A 25435-nucleotide genomic window follows, 5' to 3' on the forward strand; every position below is an offset into this window, starting at 1 on the left:
CCTCCTAAGTCGAGGCCAACCTCTGTTGGTGCCAGTGCCCACGTCTCAGCCCTCTTCCCTCACTGATGGAAAGAGACAGGACAGATCAGTGTGCACTCTGGTTCAGTCATAGGACTCCAGGAATAGTGGTAGTAGCACTGCCACCACTATCCACTACTACCCAGGAGCCTTCCCCTCCAAGCGCAGACCCAGAAGGCCGGAGGGAATGTTGATGCCAGAGCCCTGTCCTTCCACCTGGCCTGGGGGCTAAGGATGCAGCCTGCCTCTCACCATCTGGAATGCCCTTCCCCATCCCATACGCAGCCCAGATATCACCTCTAGAAACCCTTCCTCCTCACCACCCACCACCAAACCACCAACCTTTTCTCCCTATTTCCAAAGATTCTTTAATGTGAGTTCTCTCCCGCTGGACTACATTGGTTAGGTCCTTGTGGGCAGGGACTATGTCAAATTCATCTGTGTCCCCAGTGCCCAGGACTGAGCCATGGGTGCCGGTGACTGTTGAACGAATGAGTAGGTAATGGAAGAAAACAGTCAGGGGTGGTTTCTGGGTTTGAGATAGGCCCACCTCTGGCCTTTAACACTCTGAATCCCAAGGGTGCTTTACCATGCTGAGAGAAGTTATGAGAAAGCTGCCATTCTCTAAGCCTCCCAAGCTTTTTCTGGCTTCCTCCTGCCTGAGTCAGCCCTTCCTACCTTAGTGTGACACCAGGCACAGTAAAGATGCTGAACCAGTAGTAAGTGATGAGGGGAAGGGACCCTGGGACCCTGGGTGGCCTCTAACGGCAGGGAGTAGGACAAGGAGAGGTTTTCAGGGGTGGGGGACCTGCTTCCTACTAGGTCAGGGCTTTATCAGCCCCACCCCTCTCTCTAGGACAGTCCTGTGCTTGGGGGAATTAAAAGAAAAAAAAAGAAATAGAAAGGAAAAGAAAAACCTCAAAATGCTACGGAAGGATATAAGATATAAAATAAAAGATACCCCAACTCTCTGGAATCTGCCATTCACAATAGTTAATCTGATGGTTTCCACCTTAAATAATGGACATTTCTTCTTTATTCACAGTCTTCGGGTCTCCTTACCATAAAAATGAGGAAATTGTGGCACAAACTTTCCCTTTCTCCTCCCTGGCCATACCTTCCAATTATTGTTAGTTACACCCTTATTTTTTATATAGTTTAAAACAGGGCATCACATTTACATGCTGCTCTGTGATGATCATAAAGCTTCCTCTGCTATGAGTTGAAATGAAAAATTAAAAACTAATAAACTGCATATATAATGTGATGGTGAAGTAAACATTATTCCCCATGGAAACAATTAGTGTGGTCAGACCTGGGTAATTAAAACTTTGTCATTAGAAGGAAAATTCAAAAATCCAGTCATCTTTTCCTTCCCTGTAGCTTTCTTCTTTTCTTTCTGGTCATACTCAGTTCGTTGTTTTTCATACCCCATGCCTTTATTTCTGGATTCCTAGTTCACCATCAAGATCTGTCAATTCTACCTCCAAATTATATCATGAAATCATCCACTTTTTCCTGCTACCAGTTTGGTTCATCGTTCCTCACCTGGACTATTTTCAAAGCCTCCTGTATTCGTTTGCTTAGGCTGCCATAAAGTACCACAGACAGGGAGGCTTAAACAACAGGAATTTTTTTTCTCACGGCCCCGGAGCCTGGAAATCCGAGATCAAGACGTCAGCGAGGTGGCTCTGGGCTGATTCCCCTCAACTCCTCTCCCCTCGCCCCAACATTCCAAGGCTGAAGTCTCGCTACTGGCTGACTTCCCCTGGCAGTTTCGCCTGGATTCCGCCAGAAGGCAGCAGACACGGCGGACCCAGTCCGACCCCAGGCAAGGGGACTTGAGGGAGGAGATTTCCACTTCCGGGCGGGGCTGTCCATTTCCGTTTCCGGCCTTTTGGTGTGTGAAGCGCCGATGAGAGGATGGACCGGCTGGTGGCTCAGTGCTCCGCGCGGCTGCTTCAGCAGGTAGGGCCTCATGGGACCGGCCTAATGGCTTGGAGGGGAGGAATCAGGCCCCGGCGTCTGCCCGAGCAGTGTCTGGGGCGGCGGCAGCGATTCGGGGACTACCCTGTTCCCGTCAGATGCGGACGGCGGGGTCCCGAGAGCCAGGCCTCCGCTGCCTCGGAGGCACACGCCCTCCCAGGAACTCAATTTCCTCTTTGTTGTAGAGGGAGGGTGTAGGAGAGGAGGAACTCGTCTCCAGGGCTTGTGTGACTGTGACATTCAGCGGCACGGAGAGACCTCCCCGTGCCAGCTTCTTCAGGGGGCTGGAGCCTGGCATGTTCGGTACGAATCTCTCCACGTCTCCCTCCCCCCTCCCCCTCAAGTGCTCTCTTGGGGGACGCGGGGGGGATAGGCAAGATGAGAAAAGATCAGGAGACCTGGGTTCTGGTTTGCAGCTAAGCCACTGTTCTTTCTCTGCTACTGAGCACGAGGATTGCTAATGAGCAATGGAGTGGTTCATTATTAGACAAACAGGAGTTTGCTCTCTGCTTTCAGCATTCGGGGGCGGGGGGGGGCAGTTACAACTTATAAAAGTGAAAGTGGGACTGTTCCATTACCTGTTATGCAGGAACTGCTTTATACTATGTCAGCATACAAGTTGGTGAGATAAATTGGCAAGTTCTTTACTGGTCTGAGCCATATGTCCTTTATCAGTATGGGGATATAAGGACTGCCTCACTAGGTGTTGTGGTAAGAATTACAAAGGTAATTTCTGAAAAGTGTTTATTTAGCTCAGCGCCTGGAACATAAGGTATGCACACTTACGGCAAGTGGCGCGGTCCACGCCATGGCGGGGTCTTGAAAAGAATAGCTTGGACTGCCCTTTCCGAGTTGGCAGGCCGCTGGAGGGAGAGCTGCTGGCAGTGCCATGGCTATCAGCACCGGCTTTCACTGTAAAGATCTCTGCCTCGGCATAGTGGTGCTGCTTTCGCTTTCTCTTTTGATGTTTTGGTCAGCGTGGCAGTTTCCTGAGTTTCCAAAAGATGCAAAAAATGACACACAAACAGTTGTCATAAAATTAGATTATCCCACAAGAGATCCGGGAAGATTGAACAATTCCAAATTGTCCCTTTTGAGTCAATTTATTGCACCAACGGATGTTTTAAAAACACCTTATGAGTAGCCATGAGCAATTGTTTTTACCCATGAAATTAATAAACAATGGAAATCCCCATGCTGTTCCCACCATCTGGGTAAATGGTATATGGATTATAAAATGGCAAAAGGAAAAAATTGGTACCCTCCTAGGGGACATCCTAAATATGACTTAAGTTGGCAAACATCATTTATAGGGGATTACATTAATGGTAAGAGAATGGTTGGAATTAATGGAAAAAGGTACTATAGGAAGAATTAAGTTTATGAGAAAGAATGCGTAGAAACCCTGTTACTCATTGGTGTCCTAAGTTAAATAAAAACATCTTAGTAAGATATTGGGACAAAAACATATGATGCACAACTTTCCCTCCTAAAAATAAAGATTACAGATGGAATTTAGAATGCACCTGGTTTTGTGAGGGATGGTGCTGTGCACTTTGACACTTTACATTGGGCCACACAGCTGCTATATTAAGTACATGCATGATAAAGCTGTTCAAATATCTTTTATTCCTTTTCCAAATAAGCAATAGGTTCATGCCTATAGAAATATGAGAATCATTAAATCAAAGTTAAAAATATATATAAGGTTTGTTTAACACTTTGAAACCACAATTGCTGCCGTCTCAATTTTGAGTCAGACATATAATTTATGCTTGCTGGTAGTAATAAGTTTAAGGTTAATACGAGCGCAAGAAAAAAAAGAAACACAATGGTGAAAAACGTCAAGAACAGCGAGTCACAGACTAATCGACCACAACAGATTTAATCACCAGAAAGAATTGGCTGACCACCGAGTTTTATTTAACTTTGTGGATTATTAATTTTATGAGAACTGACATAATTTTAAGAAAAGTTTCCATTTAACTATTGGTTTAATAATTTTAAAGGTTTATGTAGTTAAAATGCCCACATTAACCCCCTGTGTTGTGTAACAAATAAAAATGCTGTTTTCAGTCTGAAGGCTGCTTCAGCTGCTTTAGCTGCTCTGGCTGCGACAGACAGCGCTGACAGCCCGCAGGGTGAGAACGTGCTTCAAAGGAACCAAGGTCTCTGCCTGTGTTTTTTATTTTCGCCGCCTCTCCATCCCTCTTTCACAGACCCCCAACTCGACTGGAGCTGGTCTCCGGCAGGCAAGTTTTGTTGTTGTTGTTGTTGTTTTGGCTGTATTTATCTGCTGGTAAACTTTCTGAAATTTCAGGTGAGAAATCTCCCTCCGAGGTTTTGTTTTGTTTTGTTTTGACGGCTGGCTGGTACTGGGATCCAACCCTTTGACTCCCCCTGAGTTTTGTAGCTAAGTTGGAAGCTTTCTTTCTGAATTGACATGTCTTTGGTTTTAGATATTTACGTACAAATCCTGGTCAAGGACCTAAAACATTGGAAATAGGAAAAAATGGGAAAATCGTTTAGTCCTAGAAAGGGCAAAAGACAGACACCCTACACTTGCCCTTCTGTAGAATGGGTTGAGGGAGGGGTGTTGGTTCCAGTACCCTCGAGGGTGCCAAATCTGGACGTTCAAATCGCTGATATAAAATAGCGTAGTACAGTATTTGCATATAATGTATGCACATCCTCCCATATACTTTAAATCATCTCTAGACTACTTATAATACCTAATACAATATGAATGCTTGTAAGTAGTTGCTGTACTGTATTATTTTTTTATTTGTATTTTTTTATTGTTGTATTGTTTTTAAGATATTTTCTATCCACGGTTGGTTGAATCCATGGATGCAGAACCCGTAGATACAGAGCGCTGACTATTTTGAATATGTCAAGAGATATTTCGTTTTTAAGAGAGTCCCAATTCATAAGATTTGGGAATAGGGGCTGGCCAGTTAGCTCAGCTGGTAATGTGTGGTGTTAATAATACAACGGTCTAGGGTTCAATCCTTGTACCTGCCAGGTACGAAAAAAAAAAGGTTTGTGAATAAAAGTAGATTGGTTGCCCTGAAACTTAACTAAATCAGACTGGTTTAGTAAGCCTAAGATAGAAACTTAGGGATATGAGGATTTTCCCATTATATGCTTAACACTCCTATTCCTCTCTCCTAACACATACATACGTGCTCAGTTTTTTTCTTATCAAAGATAATATGCTAATGTCAGCAAAAGTCTCAGAGGAGAAAAAATATCTCAGCTTGTCAAAGGAAAAGTTCGTCATTCTAATCACCTCTGCCCTGCCCTGGTGGAGAGGTGAATTGAGGAAGTTCATGGTACAATTTGTCATATGGAAGTCATTGATCATACTAGACTGAATAAAATGGCTTTCCTTTCATAGGAAAAAGAGATTAAATCTCTGACTGCTGAAATCGATCGGTTGAAAAACTGTGGCTGTTTAGAAGCTTCTCCAAATTTAGAGCATTTGCGAGAAGAAAATTCAAAATTAAAGTATCGACTGAATATTCTTAGAAAGGTGAGTACTCCGTATTCCAATTTCATTTTCCAGTTTGAATTATTATATCTTTTTAAAAACCTTTGTTACAAAATATTCTGAAAGTATACAGTATAGAATTTGAAAAGAGGAGGCCATAAGCCCTATTCTTTTTGTTGTTGTTGTTGTTTTGGTTTGGTATTTTAATTTTTTTATTATGCATACATGTGGGGTGCAACATTGATTTTCAATAATCGTGTACAACATGTGGTGGTTAAATCACTATAGTTAGCTTATTCATCATTACAATATGCAATCATTCTTTGTGTCCATTGACCAGTTCCTCATTAGCCCCCCTCCTTCTCCCCCTCCATTCCCAATTTCCACCTCTAGTTTTCTGAAAATTCAACATATAACTGTGATTGTTCTTTCTTTCTTTCTCTCTGTCTCTCTTTATTATTCATTTGTTTGTTTATGGATTCAGCTCCCAGTTATGAGTGAGAACATACAGTATTTCTCTTTCTGTACCTGAGAAACCCGATTCTTCTCACTGTGTCAAACAAGTTAGGACTGAGTTAGTGCAGATAATGGAGAAATTGGAATTGTCCTGTCCTTCCAGGACCCTTTGAAATGTTGCATCATAGTAAATGTTTAGCTAGCTTAATGCAGGATATAAGTAGGGTCAAGACATTTCTTTCAACAGCTTGTAGCCATGCCTTTTATTTAAAAAATTTTTTTGGTATTTAAATCATTGCCTCTATCATAAAGGAAATATTTTAAAACATACCCACATACCATCTCTGTCCTAAGTTGGTTATTTTATAATTTTATTTTTATAATTATATTATGCAGCATTATTTGGGGTTTATTCCCCCACTTAATGTTTTAAAACTTTTTGGGGGGGGCCGGCCCGTGGCTCACTCGGTAGAGTGCGGTGCTGATAACACCAAGGCCCCGGGTTCGGTTCCCATATACGGATGGCCGGTTCGCTCACTGGCTGAGTGTGGTGCTGACAACACCAAGTCAAGGGTTAAGATCCCCTTACCGGTCATCTTTAAAAAAAAAAAAAAAAAAAAAAAAAAACTTTTTTTTTGTCCATGAAGCTTGTGCTGTATTTATTTAATGCCTCGTAATCTAACAATGTTTATCAATCTTGTCAAAAAATATTGCTTCAGTTTTTTGGCCTGCCTTTCAGGTTTGCTAATGACACATCCCTGAGTATGACCTCATACCCATAATTGTTTTCCTCTGTGTACACCACTTTCAGGCAGGCCACACTGGCATTACATCTTTTTCCCAAAGCTGATTTCATTTACTCATCTTAGTCCCTGCCTGCCCCATTCCCATGGAGTTTTTTTTTATTACCTGTTTGTGATCTGCTGTGTTTGAAATAGCTTTGTCTTTGAGGCTTCTTAAATCACAAAATTCCTTTTCCATGGAATCTTCCCCCAAGGAATCTTATCTTTCTGGTTATGTCATTCATTCCACACTTATTTATACTTTATTCTCTGTTTTATTTATTTCAGTTCAAAAGTATTATTACATGCTGCTGTGGATTGAGTGTCCCCCCAAAAACTTGACCCCCACTGTGACAGGGTTAGGAGGGTAGGAAATCCTGTTATGTTAATTGAAAGGTGGGATCTTGAAGAAGTGATTAGGTTGCAGCTCCACACTGTAATGAATGGGTTAAAAATGGTGGTCAGGGGCATGGTTCTGAGGGTTTTAAAAGGAGAGCGAATGAGGAGGTTAGTCTCACTCTGCTTCCACCATCTTGCAATGTGAGACCCCTGGGTCATTGTCACCACCACCAGATGTGTTCCTTGCACCTTGGACTTCCCAGCCTCCAAAACTAAGCAATAAATTTTGTTTTCTTTACAAAGTACCCAGTTTCAGGTATTTTGTTATAAGCAATAGAAACAGCCTAATACACATGCCTAATATGTGCTAGAACCTATGAGGGAAAAAGGTACAAAAGGAAGTACAGTGTATTCTCTCTGAGTGCCAAGCTAAAATAAAATAGCCTCTAGACTGTGAAAGTATCTTGAAACCAAAATTGAAAAAGGCAACTCCATAAATTATCATCGTCAAAGTTTATTGATGGGTGAAGGATAGGGTGAACTATAATTCAGGGCTGTGCAGCTGTACTCCACAACCTCTGGGGTGGGAGCTAAAACTTGTAAATGTCTTAGAGACAAAGGTAGAACTGTGCCAAAGAGAGAAATCTGTTGAAGTGGAAGATTCCCAGACTCCTCGCAACTGCTGGTGTCACCCCCCTTTATCTTACACAAACATAGCATTCCATCCTTTCCCTGCTTTGTTTGCTAAGTAATCTGTGCAGGGAGATTGTAGATGTTCCAAAACTCAGAAGGCCACTAGGGTAGAATAAGTTCTGGCAAGCATCCCAACAGTATTCTAATACACGTTTCTGTAATGCACATTTGCTATCCTGTAGATATGAGAATGTTGTCAATGTAATGTGGAAGTCATCTTGGTTCTTTCACAAATATTTTGCCCTACCAAGTAAGCGACTGAACACTGGATACAGAACCAAAAACAGCAAACCACAGAGGAATAAAATATTATGTGCGATGCCCATTCACCCTCTCTCACTTTGGCCACATGCTCTTACTTGATTGTCTTGGAGGGAGGAATTTTACCTTTGTTTTCATTACTCAGCAGCCTCACTTATTCCTTATACCCCCTTCTATTGAGCTGTCCATATCTTTTTTTTTTTTTTTTTTTAATATTTATTTATTTATTTATTTATTTATTTTTTTTAATTTTATTTTGTCGATATACATTGTAGCTGATTATTGCTCCCCATCACCAAAACCTCCCTCCCTTCTCCCTCCCCCCCTCCCCCCAACAATGTCCTTTCTGTTTGCTTGTTGTATCATATCTTTTTTTTAAGATAAAGTCTTGTATTTATTTATTACTTATTTATTAGGAGTTACAGATCTCTTTACCACTGATGACTTTAGGGTTACTGTTGTGATAGTTCTCATGTTACAAAGTCACATAGATTTTGAGTAATCTACTTCTACTCCTAATTTTCTCAAAAGCTCTGTTGTTTTTAGGATGTAATTTTTGCATAATGTGAGGTTTTTCAGAATGCTTATATCAAGTTATAGCAGAGATGCTCATACCATATATAATATTTCTTAACATCATGGAGCTTACCATTTTGGGGGAGAAAAAGACTTACACATATGAGACAGGTAGAGAAAAAGTGTTAAATTGATTATAATTAAATATTAATTTGCATGGTACAAAAATCAAGTACAGTGGGTTTCGTGTGTGCATGCCTGTGTATAATATGTATATACCCCAAAACATACATACATACCTGTTACCCTATCCTTTAAAAATAAAAAGTCGAAATTTATTACAGTAAGCTTTGGTCTTATGATTATATCTAAGTAACTTTAGTATTTGCATTAGAAATCTTCAGGTTGTGAAAATCATATCTTCCCTTTTTTGGGTATGTTACCACAGAGGAAATAAATTATTGATTAAAAACTTAAAATGAAGTTTTAGTAAGTTTAAGGTTATGATTTCTTATGGTGATGAAGATAGGGATGATAATAACAGAACTTGGACTCCCCATTCTGGTAGACTTCAGTTTGAATCCTGGCATTACCACTTATTCTTTATCTTTGGCAACTTACTTAATCTCTAGCTTACATGGAAATCATGATAATAGTAAGAAACTCAATTTTGTTGTGTAGATGGAATAAGCTAATGCATGCAAATAATGGTCTTGGCTCAGATCTTGACAGTACATACTTGAATATTAGCTTTCATTGTTGCTGCTAATATTTCACAACATTGGCATTTTGATTAACCTAAGATTGTGATGACTGCATAGGCAGCATTTTCATTTGTATTCCATTAAAAGCATATGTGTTTATTCACCATTTTTTGATATCTTGCTATATAGTAGGTACAATGCTAGGTACCAGGGATAGAGCCATGAACTAGACACTTTCCCTGCATCCAGCAGGCTAGTGGTGGAAACAGAATTTTGTGTATGATAAGTGCAGTAATAGAGATAATTATACACCATCTTAAATGAACATATTACACTTCAAGGGAAATTAGAAATAGGAGGTAGGAAGGAGTAGGTCCAACATGGGATTATTTAACAATAAGACAAAACTAATTTTTCTGGCATATTGATATTAGCTCCTTTGAATGCATTTTTTGTTTTTTTTTGTTCATTGAGTTTTTACTTCCAGTATTTGATATGAAGTAATGTAGGGCTAATTTTACACTATTATTTTCTCAGAGCTTTGGAGAAGCTGAAAAGAGGATTCAATCATTCCTTTTTACTCCCTCCTCCCAGTTTCTGATAAAACAAATGTAGAAAGTAAGACCTCAGGGCATTTCTTATCCATATCTTAGATGCCTAGGAAGGACTTGACCTATTATGTGTCTCAACACATCTCAGATTTGAGAGCATCGCATTATGAGTGCATGTTTCCTTTTGTTTCTTCTCAAGATATTTGAACATTTCTCACAATATTTGGGGAAATTTTGTATGATGATGTAGTACTTTATTGACATATTTTCATTCTTTTCCTAGAGTCTTCAAGCAGAAAGGAGCAAACCAACTAAAAATATGATGAACATCAATAACCGCCTACAAGAGCTCTTTGGTTGTGCCATTAAAGCTGCATATCCGAATTTGGAAAACCCTCCTCTGCTAGTGACACCAAGTCAACAGCCCAAGTTTGGGGATTATCAGTGTAATAGTGCTATGGGTATTTCTCAGGTGATGTATTATTATGACTCACTCTTGGTGATTTGATTTTCTTAAGTATTATCATTACTGTTTACATAAATAATAGCAAATTGTTGTATTCTCAGTGACTTCTCTGCTTCTGCCTTTCGATAGGTTTTATGTAAAATTCATCTCATGCTTTGTCAGTTGTGCATTTCCAAGTAACCTGATGAAATCTGTTGTGAAATGAATTTCTATATTGTGTTATAGATGCTCAAAACGAAGGAACAGAAAGTTAATCCAAGAGAAATTGCTGAAAACATTACCAAGCACCTCCCAGACAATGAATGTATTGAAAAAGTTGAAATTGCTGGTCCTGGTATGACATAATGTTATTCTTCTTAATAGTTGTATTTTTGATAAGTCCTTTTTGAAATGAGAAAATGAAAACCAATTTAAATAGAGGGTTGAAATTTATATACTGAATAAAATGGTGAAAGCACCTTGGATTGTGAGTTAGGAAATCAAGGTTTTAGTCTAGACCCAGCTACCACTTAGCTGCCTGATCTTGGATGACTTACTTTACCTCCCTGTGATTGAGTTTTTCATCAGCAGAAAGGGAATAAATAATGGGAAAGCCTGTGGTGAAAGAGCCCTTTTTTTTCTGTTTCGAGGCAAACCAAATCATTTGCTGAAAGTGAGGGGGCTCTGAATTAAGTTGGAAGCTTTTGGGAGAGTGGTAAAAGTTTGAAATAAATGTTGAAATAGGAGCTTACAAAAGTGCTCAAGTCAAGGCCCCAAGTGGTGTTGGAATCCTGAAGAGTTTGACCAGAACTAGCTCAGCACTCTGGACCAACATAAATGAAATTGAGAAAATCCTTTGGGGTGCGCAGTCATTCAAGATGGAATTATCTGATATTTTATCTCTTCTGTCCATTAGGTTTTATTAATGTCCACTTAAGAAAGGATTTTGTATCACAACAGTTGACCAATCTCTTGGTGAATGGAGTTCAACTACCTGCTCTTGGAGAAAATAAAAGGGTATATGTACAATCGTCTATTGATGTATTAATCATCTTAGAATTGTGTGGAAAGTGCTATAACTAGGAATGGCTTTCACTTTTTACATTGAGATTTAAACATTAATATTTGGGATTATGGAAGTAATTGTGAAGTAGCCTTTCTCTTGAGTCTTGCGTGTTACCTGATTTTTTTTCCCACTTCATTTTGCAAGGTATTTGAAGTAGCCAGCTGATACTTACACAGGTATTGCTGAAGTAGAGGATAGATAATTTGTGGAAATGAATTTTTTTTTTTAGTTAATAATGTCCATCAGAAAATCTAACACAGTTGAATTACAGCCCAAGTTAATGTTTGTCTGAGTTTATTATTTATTATTTATTAGTAATTATGTTATTAATGAATTTGTTAGCAGAATAAATTGTGTCTGCCCCTTTTAAACATCTCTTTCTCTTTTTATTGTCTATCCCAGGTTATAGTTGACTTTTCCTCTCCCAACTTAGCTAAAGAGATGCATGTAGGCCACCTCAGGTCAACTATCATAGGAGAGAGTATGTGCCGCCTCTTTGAATTTGCAGGATATGACGTGCTAAGGTACGTGCTCTTGCCTTTGCTTGGAAATTTCTATACAAAGTGAAACACCTCACTTGAGAAAGAATCTTTGACTAAATCAGTGGCTCATGAGTTAGTTCTGCTTTATAATCACCCAGTAAACTTAGCAAATATGTCCTGGGCTCCTCCTCTGAACTTTTTTTGCTTTTTTACTTTTTTTAGACTCTTGTGGGGTGGAACCAAGGATGAAGCTCCTCCATTCATTCCACAGATATTTCTTTAGTGCCTCCTATATAGTAGGGGTTTATATTCTAGTAGGGGGAGAGGTAGGCAAGAAACAGACTATGTTGGGCCTTGTAGACCATGGTAAGAAATTGGGATTTTATTCTAAGTGTGATGGGAAGCCACTGGGAAGTTTTAATTAGTGGAGCAATATGATCTAATTAAAGATTACTCTGGCTGCTGTGAAGAAGATAGGCAACGAAGGGAGACTATAGTGTAATGACTGATGAGGCTGTCATAATCCAGTTGAGAGATGACTTGGTGGTCTGGGATTAGATAAAAGCAGAGAGGAATGAGAAGTTGTTAGATGGACACTATTTTGAGGTATTTTGAGGAATTTTGTCCATTGACATTTGGTAACCATTGGTCTAAATTATAACAAGATAATTGGTTGAAAAGTTAAATTTTCATAAAATTGTGGGAATGGCCAACATTGGCTCAGCTGTCATTGTTCCAGTTAGCTACACAATAAACAGAGTAAGGTCCATTGATAGGATATTTTTTCATGCAATAAATCCTGGATGCCTGCTATGTGCAGACTCTGTTACTGGGTATATAGAGCTGAACATAACATAGTCTTCCCCTGTTGTGAAGTTTATAGACCAGTTGAGTAAACAGCCAAGTAAATAGATATTACCAAATGTGATGTACTGGCACTTAAATGTTAGTGGTTTCTATTAGAATATAATTCCTCTAATTTAAACATCTTTATCTTTTTTTTAAGTGATTTTATGTTCTTTGGTATTAGGTTAAACCATATAGGAGATTGGGGGACCCAGTTTGGCATGCTCATTGCTCATCTACAAGATAAATTTCCAGATTATCTAACAGTTTCACCTCCTATTGGGGATCTTCAGGCCTTTTATAAGGTTTGATACCATTTATTGTTATTATTTGTGTGCTTAGCATTCATCATAATTAATCCATTTTCCCTAGGGAGTTCAAAATGGTATTTAAGGTTACTATAGAGTTAATGAAAGTTGCTCAACTTCTTTTTTTTTTTTTTTTTTTTTTTTTCTTGAAAGATGACCGGTAAGGAGATCTTGATCCTTGACTTGGTGTTGATAGCACCACGCTCTCCCAAGTGAGCTAACCGGCCATCCCTATATAGGGATCCAAACCCTTGGCCTTGGTGTTATCAGCACCACAGTCTCCCAAATGAGCCACAGGCCAGCCCTGAAAGTTGCTCAACTTCTGAAGGCCATTGTTCCACCCATGTCCTAATCTCTATATATAAATGACACTCTCCTGAACTTAAATTACTTAATAAACATTAACTTTGTTCACGTACATTGGCCTAGCCATAATGATATGACATCACGTGAATGAAAATAAAAAGCCATATCATTTAGTTTACCTACTTGAAAAACTGAATTCTTTTAGATTCCTTGATCTATTGTATTTGGTTGTGTGCTTAGAAAGAGCCACCCCCGCACCCCACTCCTCACCCCCAAGGTTCATTGTAGTGTGTTGTGTACATAGAAACACAAACTGGATTTATTGCATTTGATTGTTCTCATAGAAATAGCCATCCCTACCCTTTAATATTTCTTATTTGCTTTATTTATTGGTGTATGTTAAAAATTAAATTCTACCACATTACCTATTGTTAAGTGAATTTAGGGTTTTGTTAATCAAAATACATTTTAGTATTTAAGATTTGTTGATGCTGTTCTCAATTTTATAATTTTGAGGATATTATTAACTATATGTAAGAACAGTTTTTTGTTTTTTTGGCAGCTGGCTAATATGGGGATCTGAACCCTTGACTTTGGTGTTATAATACCACACTCTAACCAACTGAGCTAATCAGCCAGCCTCCAAGAACAGTTTTGCTGTTGTTATGTTTTTTTTAACCTAAGGGTCACTTTTTTATTTTCATTTACTTCTTTTTTTGTACATATCTGTGGGGTACCATATTGAATATCAGTACCTGTGTGCAATATGTGATGCTGAAATCAGGATAATTAGTATATTCAGCATTACACAATGTAATCTTTTTTTTGTGGCCTTTTACCAATTTCTAGCTAACCCCCCTCCCCCTCCCCCTCTCCCACCTTTGGTAACCTCAGTTCTGGCAAGAACCATTTTTAAAAGACACATTTACAAGTCATCCATAATTTTTAATCACCCATATGGGTCACCTTTCTTTGCCTCCTTCTTGACTTATCTGTCTACAAACATTTATTGCATCGTTTATCATTATAATATAGTTTTTGTATTGTGCTTATTTAACATTTTATTGTAAACTTTTGCATGTTACTTTATGGTATGACTGCACATTGTTTTGTTGGATTGGTATACCAAAGTTACCATTAATCCCCTACTGAATTTTTTTTTCCATTTTGGGGGAGGCACTATCCAGTAAATAACTTCATACATGTGGGTTTTTTTCCCTTTTTAAAATTATTTCCTTATGGGCCGGCCCGTGGCTCACTCGGGAGAGTGTGGTGCTGAGAACACCAAGGCCCCAGGTTCGGATCCCATATACGGATGGCCGGTTCGCTCACTGGCTGAGCGTGGTGCTCACAACACCAAGTCAAGGGTTAAGATCCCCTTACCGGTCATCTTTTAAAAAAAAAAATTATTTCCTTATAATAGATACCAAAAATAAGATTGCTACATTAAAAAGTAAACATTTGTGGGATTTTTTGGCTTTTGGTTGGGTTTTTTTTTTTTTTTTTTTTTTTTTTTTTTTTTTTGTCTTTTCATAAGTGTTTTCTAATGAAAAATTGAAAATTAGTCAAATATTTACTGATATGAGACTGGTAAAATAATTATTGATAAAGTCATCTCTTGTAGCCCTGTACTTTGAATATAAGGAAGCAGATCTATTATTGCAAGAAAATGTTCGTGATACATTGCTAGTAAAGAAAAGCTATTGCCAATTTTTGTTAAAACAGATGTGTATTTGCAAAGAAATATCTGGAGTTATACACCAAAATGTTGTTACTGAGTAGTTTGGGGTGGGATTATCAATTTTTTTATTTTAAACTTAAAAAATTAATTAAAGACCATATTCAAAAGAGAGAATGGGGCACAGAAAATTCAGTCCTACCTGTTAGCAGTTCATTATTAACTCTCCTTGAACACAGAAGTATTAGTGTGAAGTAGGCTTTTGTGAATTGGAAAAGTAGAGGGAGGACTAGGGTGAGATTTTTGTATTTTCAAGAAAAATGATTTCAAAAGAAATAATAGGGTTCTTTGACATATTCAGTTGTAACAATATTCTTAACTATTGAGGCAGAGCACTTGTTCTGGAGTTCTAAATCTTCACTTTTTCACTCTGTGTATGTGTGTGTGTTTTTAGAAATGAATAATGAATAAATTCTTTATCTAGAAATACAAGATTTGGTCTTTTTACAACTTTTACTTTTTTGTTAAAACACAGGAATCTAAGAAGAGGTTTGATACTGAGGAGGAATTTAAGAAGCGAGCATATCATTGTGTAGTTCTACTCCAGAGTAAAAGTCCAGATATTACAAAAGCTTGGAAGCTTATCTGTGATATCTCCCGCCAAGGTGAGTTTCTAGACTTTGTTCATTCATCTAGCAAATACTATGCATATAGTTTTCTTTAGTCTTTATTCAGAATTGACCTTGACATTTTAAACTTTTGAAGAGAGGCAAATAGATTTTTTTTAAACATTTTTCTGGAACTGAAACAACTAATAAAAAAGTTTAATAATAAGTCAGGTGCAAAACTTATCTTTCTTAGAAGTTAGCAAAAATTAATTAGAAAGGAAAAAGAAAGATCCTATTGACAGTAGCAACCAAAACTATAAAATTCTTAGGAATGAATTTATCCAGAAATGTGTACGACCAAGATGAAGAGAAATATACAACAAGAAGTAACAGAATGTTTGAGTAGGGTGCCATGCCAAGGTTCCTAGTTCTCAAAGTTTTAAGGCAATTTCAAGGTTTCAGACTTGACAAAATAATTTTAAAGATCACTTTGATTAGTAAATAGATGAGAATAGTCAGTAGAATATTTGAAAAAGAAGACTAATGATGACTGGTTTTCAGCACTGGATAGTAAAATGTTTTATAATGCTACAGTGTTACTGATGAATATATAGCTAGACAGACAGGTAAATGGTACAAATTAGGAAAAACTGTAAGAAAACTCAGTAAATAATTTGAAATATTTCCAAATAGGAAAGGCTTTTATTTTTTCTTCTTGTTTACGTTTTTTAAGAATTAATTTTTTAAAAGTTAGTCAATAACAGGAGATTCTCAAGTGTTAAAAAAAATAAGTAAAAATGGGTACAAAGATGTGCTTTCTACCCTAAGTGAATCAATGTATAGTATATGCATGTATTGAAACAATACACTGTACCCCACAAATATGTACCAATAAGCATTAAAAGAAAAAGGGTTATACCAGAAGTACAGTACATGTTCCTTATGCAAAAAAAGTATAAAGGCAAAAAAGAAAATAAAATTATTTATAGTCCTACCAACTGTTAATATTTTGATGTGTCTCTTACCATATTCTTTCCACTTTTCCACAATGGCAGCATGTATGTAATGTTCTGTATCATAAATTTTTTATGTAATTAATTTCTTCCTTTCAAATGTTGTGATTAAATAATAAATTTAATGTAAGGTGTGTGTCCTGTTTTTTTAAATTATAATGCATTTTCTTTATTTGATGGCAATAAAAATTTATTTTTATCTTTATTCCTCTTTATTTTTCCCTAGAGTTTAATAAAATCTATGATGCATTGGACATCTCATTGATAGAGAGAGGAGAATCTTTTTATCAAGATAGGATGAATGATGTTGTAAAGGAATTTGAAGATAAAGGTAAGCTCTCTACTTTTTTTTTTTAACTTTTTATTATAGAAATTTTCAAACATAGGCAAAAGTGGAGAGAATTTATAGTAACCCTCAACTTCATGTACTCATCACCCAGCTTTAATGAGTATGAATAATGGCCAACCTTATTATATCTGAATCTTCCACACACACTGCTTACATCATATAATTTCATCCATAACTACTTTGGTATAGGTCTCTGAAAGAACAGGCCCTTCCTCCCACCTGAAAACTACAGTACCATTATCACACCAAGAAAATTCATAGTAATTTTTACTACCATGAAATAGAGTTCAACTGTCCAAAATTGATTTGCAACTTTTTTAATTATTAGTTTTTTTAGAGTCTGCACATTACATTTGTTTGGTTTGTATCTTAAGTTCTATAAATCCATAGCCACCCCCTACCTTTTTTATTTCTTTTATTGTTGAAGAAATGGCTGTTTGTCCTACGGAATTTCCCATATGGTATTATTTAACATAATTCCTCTATCTGTATTTTCCAAAGAGGCTTCATTAGATTCTGGTTTGTGGTTTTTGGGGGGTTTTTTGGCTTTTCTTTTATTTGCAAATTATAAGCAATGTATCGTTGGCTTTCTTTCTGTGATGTTAACATTGATTGGTGAGTTCGGATGCTGTCAGCCTGCTTTATCCATAAATTTCTCCATCAGACTTTTCCCTACTGGTTTTAACAACTATTTATGATGATAACTTTGATCCACTACTGTTTCCATTAACAGTTGGAAAATGGTAGTGTTCTGTTATTCCTACTCCATTTGTCACTTGGGATTCTCCTATGCAGAATTTGGTCACCTAATTGTCTTGGTTTGCCTGAGGTACAGTTCATATAAGACAGGTAGTATAAGTGCTTGATTACTTTTATTTATCAATTGTCAGAATAAAAGATTCATTTCTTAGCATCTCTAGATATGACAAGCAAGTTGTTTGATTTTAGCATTATTGTGAATGGGATTTAATATATGTTATATTTTTCAATTATTCGCCTTTATTATTCTTTGTAATGCTCAGCTTGTCCCATTTTTGTCTAGCAGTAGCCCCCTCAAATTGGATTTTCTGGTTTTTTGTTTTGTTTTTATGAGAAAGCAGGCATAGGGTAGTTAGTAACTTTCAAGGTCATATAGCTAATAAGTGACAAGTCTGAGATTCAAACCTAGGCAGTCTAGCTTCAGAGTTTACATTTTTTTTTTTTTTTTTTTTTTTTTTTTTTTTTTGTCTTTTTGTGACCGGCCGTACCGCGCTCAGCCAGTGAGCGCACCGGCCATCCTTATATAGGATCCGAACCCGCGGCGGGAGCACTGCTGCGCTCCCAGTGCCGCACTCTCCCGAGTGCGCCACGGGATCGGCCCCAGAGTTTACATTTTTAACCACTATTTTATAGTGCCTTTACCTTACTAAGCCTCAGTTTCCTAAACTGTAAGAAATCATAGAATTATATACTGCATACAGTTACTGTAAAGGTTAAATTTAAGACTTAGTACAGTATATGGCACATAGTAATACTCAAACACTTTTGTTATTATCATCATATTCTTTCATGTCCCTTCGTGCATCCAAGAATTTTGCCTTTTTCATCATGAGTATATAAACATTTTTATTTTTTCTTTCCACTGCTTATACCAAGTGCTAAATCCTGCCATGTTTGTTTCCTGGAACCTGTGACAGTGTTAACTTCTTTTTAGCATATTGTAAGAGGTCAGTATAGGAATTGCATCTTTCTCCAAGAGGAAAGTTATGGCTCCATCTTGGAAATAAAGCACAGATTTTCATTTTTGGGGCCTACTGAGCAGGTGGGCCCCAGTGAGGTGTTCTATAAAGAGTTAGGGAGCCAAGTGTAGTGTGAGTCTAGAAAACTGCCAGGATATCTGACCTGTGCCCCGACAGCACGACAACCGTGACAGTAGCCATTTTCCAAGGCTTCTAGTATATCCTGGTAAGAAAACAATTCTGTGATTTCTTCAGCTCTCTAGTAAATATTTTCTAAAATAATCCTAGAATGACTGTTTACAGTCTTAGAATGACTAAACATTCTTATTCCTTGAGGATTCTTCTAACATTACTAATAAAGTTTTTTTTTCTAGGATTTGTGCAAGTAGATGATGGCAGAAAGATTGTGTTTGTCCCAGGGTGTTCCATACCACTAACCATAGTAAAATCCGATGGAGGCTATACCTATGATACATCTGACCTGGCTGCTATTAAACAAAGACTATTAGAGGAAAAAGCAGATATGATTATCTATGTGGTGGACAGTGGACAAGTAAGTTGGTAGATTTTTATATGTTCTTACATTGTCTGCTTGGAGGAGAGACAGTATGGTAAGGTTGTTGGCATTTGGCACTGGAAAACTGTATAAATGTTCCCCAAAGACTAAGATTCAGAACATTGGTGTAACATAGGAGAAAGAACAGAGTTTGAACCTAGCCAAACCTAGACACTTCCCAGCTTTCCAGCTTTTCTTCACAAACTGGAAAAGGTTACTTCTCTGAACCACAGCGATTGTTCCTATTGATAGGGTTGTTGCGAGACCTAAAATTTAATTGAAGTTATTGCATATGAACCTGCCCTTAATTCAGTTGCTTCTAAAACCTTTGAACATAGAAAGTATAACAGTCTTGCTCTTACTGTTTCTCTTATGTAGGGAATAAAAAAAGCTTTTATAATAACACTTGCCTCACAAAATTTGTGATTTGAATTTTATAAATCTTTATTCCTAAGCACAAGAGCCTAAGTCTTTTTTATTATTATTATTATTATTATTATTATTATTAGAAAACTAGCAAGTAACTTTCTATTTCTGTTGCTTTGTAGTCTGTGCACTTCCAGACAATATTTGCTGCTGCTCAAATGATTGGTTGGTATGACCCTAAAGTAACTCGAGTGTCCCATGCTGGATTTGGTGTGGTGCTAGGGGAAGACAAGTAAGTCTGGTAAATCAAAATGGTAGTGAAATAACTGATTCCCACATTTCCTTGGAAGAAGCTATGTTTTATTTGATACTATATTAGAATTAAGAAAGTCCACAATTTTATCTACATATGCTGTAATGATTAGCCAAGTTGAGCTGTTTTATACCTATGTCTCATCACTGCCAGAGAATGTATCCTCTTAGGGAGATACAGTATGTACAAAGTTGAATGAAAGAAAGAGTGCAGACTTACCAGATTATAAAGGTGTTTCCACTCCCACAGATGTAAATTACAAAATCTATAATAACAGCACCTCCTCAGATTTCACACAGAAATATTTAACAGTATAGTCTAAGCATTTTGTAAATGTCTCTGTTTTTTCCTTCACAGTTGAACACTTGGTCAAAAGGTATAGATTTATTGAAATTCCAATTGAGTTTTAAGATTCACTGCTTTTATTAAATTTATTGAGACCTTCATATCAATGTCTATACTTTCAGTTTTTCTATTTTCTAATCATTCCCCCACATTCTGCTCAGTGTTTATGAAATAAAAAGGTAAGTAAAATCAAATATTTATATACAGTATTTGCCAATTCAAAGACACAAAATATTTCACATTTTAACATCTTATACTCACTAGTGTCTTAGGATCACTTGCCATTTAATCAGCATGCCTCTTAAAATCTGTGACATCTTTGATTTGTCAACAAGACTTAAATATTTTATCATTGCACAGAGGTGGTAGTGCTTCTAAAAACCACATGAACTAACTCCTAACTCAAGATGTTTGACTAACCAATGTACAAAAGCCCCAATAGAGCGTATAAAAGGCAGGTTAGGTGTGTCTCAAGGTATTATTTTAGATATCAATTATATGTAGGTCAAAGACTTTGTTGGAAACAGAAGACACTGGGTTCTTACAATGTTTATGGTCCTAAGAAAGTGCTTAAAAACTAACCAAGTTGAGTATTGCTTATAGTGTCTTTGTTTCTTAACTGGTGGTTTTTTGGACACTTAGATGATATTCCTACAGTTGGTTGAAATTATAAAATTTACTTTCTACAGTTATCACCTATCACCAGTATTCATATCTTGGCATTTAATTTATCGTATAATGGCTAAGGGATTCTTGATAATTTTTTTTTTTTTATGTTTCTGCACTCAGCATCATGTAATTGAGGCATCCTAGCCCACCAGTGGAAGCTTACCATATTTTAAATATTTACATTAAAATGCTCACAAATTATGCCATTTATTTTTTAGTGGCATTTTACCATTTTAAGTTTTTATGTAATAAAAAATATATCCTTTTATTTCATCATCTTCCTACTATTCCTTGGGCACCTCTTCATTGAGTACCTGCTGTGCATGGTGTTGGCTGGGTGCTGCACAGTATGTACAGAAAGATTCATAGAGATGGCCTCTTACCTGAAGGAGCCTATCATCCAGAGCAGAGCAATTTCCTGTGCAGCCCGTGAAAATATACATGCCAGGCCCTACCATGGGAGTTACTGACTTATTAGATCTAAAGTGGGAATTAGGCAGAGAGTGGGTATTAGGTTTTAAAAGTGCTATTGGTGTTCAGATGTGTACCCATCATAGTAGAACCACTAGTCAGAATAGACTAACACAAAATATAAAAATTCAAGGCAGACACAGGTAGGGAGTAACTGAAAGGATGAGTTATTGCAGAGCAGAAACACTAAGGAATGCTTCCTTTAGCATTTTATCTAGGCTTTATGATGAGTTTCATTTTATCAAAGATTTGGAAGTTGTTTTGCTCTCAAGGGAGAAGGGTATGGCATAAGGAAAGCCATGGGAATATTTAATGTAATTACAAGATAATAAAGGAGTTTTAATTCTGTGATAAAGACAAGTAGATCCTTTCTAAGACAAGCTCTGAAAATAAAACTTAATAGGAAGTATTGCATTTATTTTGGTAAGCTTTCTGTTAGAGTCAAAAGCGTGTTTTATTTGTATCGTTACGTTTGAAGGATTTGTAACCAAAGAAAAAGATAATTTATATACTTGATGTCAGGCAAACTTCTGCTCTGTTTAGTAGGTAAAATTTTTTCTCAAGATGCTTTCAGTAGAGCAGCTGCCCAGAGCAGTGCTTATAAGTGCTTTTGCCCCATCCACAGAGATTCTGATTTCAGTAGATTTTAATGGGGCCCTGTGTCCTATTTTTTAAAATCTCTCCAGCTGATTCTGATATGCATCCAGGATTGGTTACCACTGAACAAGAGGAATCACTAAATAGAGAAATTCAAGTGAGATTTCAGTAAAGAATTTGCTGACTTTGCAAGCAATTTTATAAGCAAACATGTATTATATTAGTAATTTTTCTAAAAAAGTAAAACAACTAAGCCAAACTTTGTTTTCCAGGAAGGTGAACAAACTGACAAATATCTTCTTTCTTTCCCTGTTAGGGAATGTATTAAAGGTGAATGCATAGAGAGTGCTGTTAGGAACTGGAACATAGGATGCTTTGAGTTGAGGGCTATAGATGAGAGATACTTGACAGCACCTTGTTTCTTTTGGCATCCTCCCTGTTGCCAACCAGAATAAGGCAGTGTTATCATTGGCATTAAGCCCTCTCTTAATAGTTCTCCAGAGAAATATACCTTAGAGATTTGAACAAGTGTATGTTGCAGTTTGTTTTCAGGTCCCTCAAACCTTCATTTTCAAATACTTCTAAGTTAAAAGGTCTGTTTTAAAATCTTCTTGATTGGGGCCTTTAAATGTTTTCAGAAAGAAGTTTAAAACACGTTCAGGTGAAACAGTGCGCCTAATGGACCTTCTAGAAGAAGGACTAAAACGATCCATGGACAAGTTGAAGGAAAAAGAAAGAGACAAGGTAATCCAAGACCTTACTGGCATAATGTGTACTATGCATTGTGCTGTGATTTTTCATTTTTGTTTTTATTGAGATCTGAAGAGAATTATGAAGTCAGTCCACCTAGGGCAGGCTTATATTGCTCAGATTTTATTGCACGGTAGGTTTGTTTGGTGAATTACTGAACATTTATTTTGAAAATACAGTTCTTGGCTATTAGAAAAGACCGTGGCTTTGTTAATGTGGAGTAGTATCTCTGCTTCTTAATGGCAGTTTCCAATGATGGGAGAATATTGCAGACTGAAGGGGTTTGAGTCTACAGTTTACATTAGAGACTACGTCTGCTGAATTCCTTCTCTGGGAGCTTTTTGTAGAGTATGCATAGCAGTCAGTGCTTACCCATCAGGGCCACTGATGAGCCATCAAAGCAGGCAACATGATAGGCTTTCATTTTCATAGCACCCTTAGAGAGGATATGCTTGGGTTTGTGTGGACTTTGGAGGAATTATATTGAAATGATGAAAAGTTGACAAAAAATTTTTTTCCCTTTGTGTTTTATTTTAAAATTTAATAACACCAAGGTTAATGGTCTGGATCCCCATACTGGCCGCCTAAATAAATAAATAAATAAAATTTAATTGTGCATATTTGTGGGGTACAGTGTGTTATTTCAGTACATGCATATACTGTACAGTGATTCACTTAGGACAAATAGCATATCCATGAAGAAAAAAATCATTTTAACAGAGGAGAGGTGAAGAATTGGGATGCAGAGGGTCTTAATGTCTTACTTTCCAGCGAGTGAAGTGACATTTTGGAATGAACTTACGACTATAAACAGAAGAGTAAAACTACAGAAGGGGAAACAGAATAGAGTAAGATATAGACATGAAAGAACCAAGCACCAAAAAATGTCCTTTGAGGAGAAGCTTTCTCTTTTGGTTCAAATATTTATTTGAACACCCCAGCTAATATTTTTTTAAGTTAATTTGTGTGCAGTAAAGTGCACAAGTCAATGAATTTTTACATGTGTTCACCTTGTTATATTACTTGATCAAGATATATTTCCATCACTCAAGAAATTTTATTTTGGAATTTCATATAAATGAAATTTAAAGTATGTGCTCTTTTCCATGTGTATCAGTAGTTCATTTCTTTTATTACTTAATAATAGTCTGTTGTATGGATGTGTACCACATTTTATCTGTCCTGTTGGTGGACATTAGGATTGTTTCCAGTCGTTGGCTAATATGAATAAAAAGCTAATTTAAACATTATTGTTCAAGCCCTTTCAGAGATACATAACACTTTTTCTTTTGGATATATATCTAGGAACAGCATTGCTGGGTTGTAGGGTTGGCTTATGCTTAACTTTGTTAAAAATTGCCAAGGCGAAAGTTGTAACCATTATATTTCCCACTACTAATATGTGAAAGTTCCAACTGCCCCATGTCTTTACCAACACTTGGTTAACTAAGTTTTAGCCTTTCTAATGAGTGTGCAGTGGCATCTCATTGTGGTTGAAATTTGCATTTCCCTGATGAATAATGCTGTTGAGTACTGTTTTTAAGCTTATCAGCTATTTATTTAATTAATTAATTTATTTATTTATTTATTTATTTATTATTTTATTATTTTTTAAATTTTTTTTGTTAATGTGTAAAATTTATTTTTGCTATAAATGAGGATATACAATACTATGGCAGGTTTTTGTCATGGTCAAATCATGACGTGATCTGACTTTCTGAGAATAATAGGTAAGAGATTCTGTAGAAGATTACATTGGTCCCAGAGAAAGGGCACATATTTATTGGAACATAAAAGGTTTTGCATAATACATATGTAGGAAAGTATGGTCAGTCAGTAAATAGTTCTGTTCAAAACAAGTGAATTCAAAACAAAGCTGCTTCTATTTTCTGAAACTTGCTCTTCCAAACCATTATTCATCTATTAATCTCTTTAGGTGTAGTGTCAGAAATTCTATTTTAAAAGTATAGGGGAACACAAAAAAACGCACCAGCTTAGTAAATACCATATTTGCATAGCACAAAATTTGACACTTCATAAAACAAAAACCTTTACTATCTTTTCTTCCCAGTATTCATTTCTATACTTTATTTATTTATCTATTTTTTATTTATTTATTTATTTATTTATTTATTTATTTTTTAAATTTTATTTTGTCGATATACATTGTGGCTGATTATTGTTGCCCATCACCAAAATCTCCCTCCCTCCTCCCTCCCCCCTCCCCCCCACCAATGTCCCCTCTGGTTGCTTGTCGTATCAACTTCAAGTAATTGTGATTGTTATATCTTCTTCCCCGCCCCCCCCCCCCGGTTTTGTGTGTGTGTGTGAATTTATATATTGATTTTTAGCTCCCACCGTTAAGTGAGAACATGTGGTATTTCTCTTTCTGTGCCTGACTTATTTCACTTAATATAATTCTCCCAAGGTCCATCCATGTTGTTGCAAATGGCAGTATTTCATTCGTTTTTATAGCTGAGTAGTATTCCATTGTGTAGATGTACCACATTTTCCGTATCCACTCATCTGATGATGGACATTTGGGCTGGTTCCAACTCTTGGCTATTGTAAAGAGTGCTGCAATGAACATTGGGGAACAGGTATACCTTCGACTTGATGATTTCCATTCCTCTGGGTATATTCCCAACAGTGGGATAGCTGGGTCGTATGGTAGATCTATCTGCAATTGTTTGAGGAACCTCCATACCATTTTCCATAGAGGCTGCACCATTTTGCAGTCCCACCAACAA

General features: G+C 36.8%; 1 protein-coding gene across 1 annotated transcript in view; it reads left to right on the forward strand.

Annotated features, from left to right (window-relative positions):
• The first annotated feature begins 1928 nt into the window (after window positions 1-1928).
• The window catches only part of RARS1 (arginyl-tRNA synthetase 1), a 34626-nt gene continuing 11119 nt past the window's right edge, over window positions 1929-25435 (forward strand). Inside the window, exons 1-12 of the mRNA XM_063086008.1 lie at window positions 1929-1986; window positions 5405-5539; window positions 10083-10271; window positions 10491-10599; window positions 11161-11261; window positions 11713-11834; window positions 12823-12943; window positions 15466-15595; window positions 16778-16882; window positions 18993-19171; window positions 19723-19832; window positions 22574-22679. Coding sequence (XP_062942078.1) covers window positions 1942-1986; window positions 5405-5539; window positions 10083-10271; window positions 10491-10599; window positions 11161-11261; window positions 11713-11834; window positions 12823-12943; window positions 15466-15595; window positions 16778-16882; window positions 18993-19171; window positions 19723-19832; window positions 22574-22679 — 1452 coding nt within the window. The 5' untranslated portion in view covers window positions 1929-1941. The remainder of the gene's footprint in view (window positions 1987-5404; window positions 5540-10082; window positions 10272-10490; window positions 10600-11160; window positions 11262-11712; window positions 11835-12822; window positions 12944-15465; window positions 15596-16777; window positions 16883-18992; window positions 19172-19722; window positions 19833-22573; window positions 22680-25435) is intronic.

This window comes from Cynocephalus volans, chromosome 2 (genome assembly GCF_027409185.1).
Source record: "Cynocephalus volans isolate mCynVol1 chromosome 2, mCynVol1.pri, whole genome shotgun sequence".
In the NCBI taxonomy this organism is placed as follows: domain Eukaryota; kingdom Metazoa; phylum Chordata; class Mammalia; order Dermoptera; family Cynocephalidae; genus Cynocephalus; species Cynocephalus volans.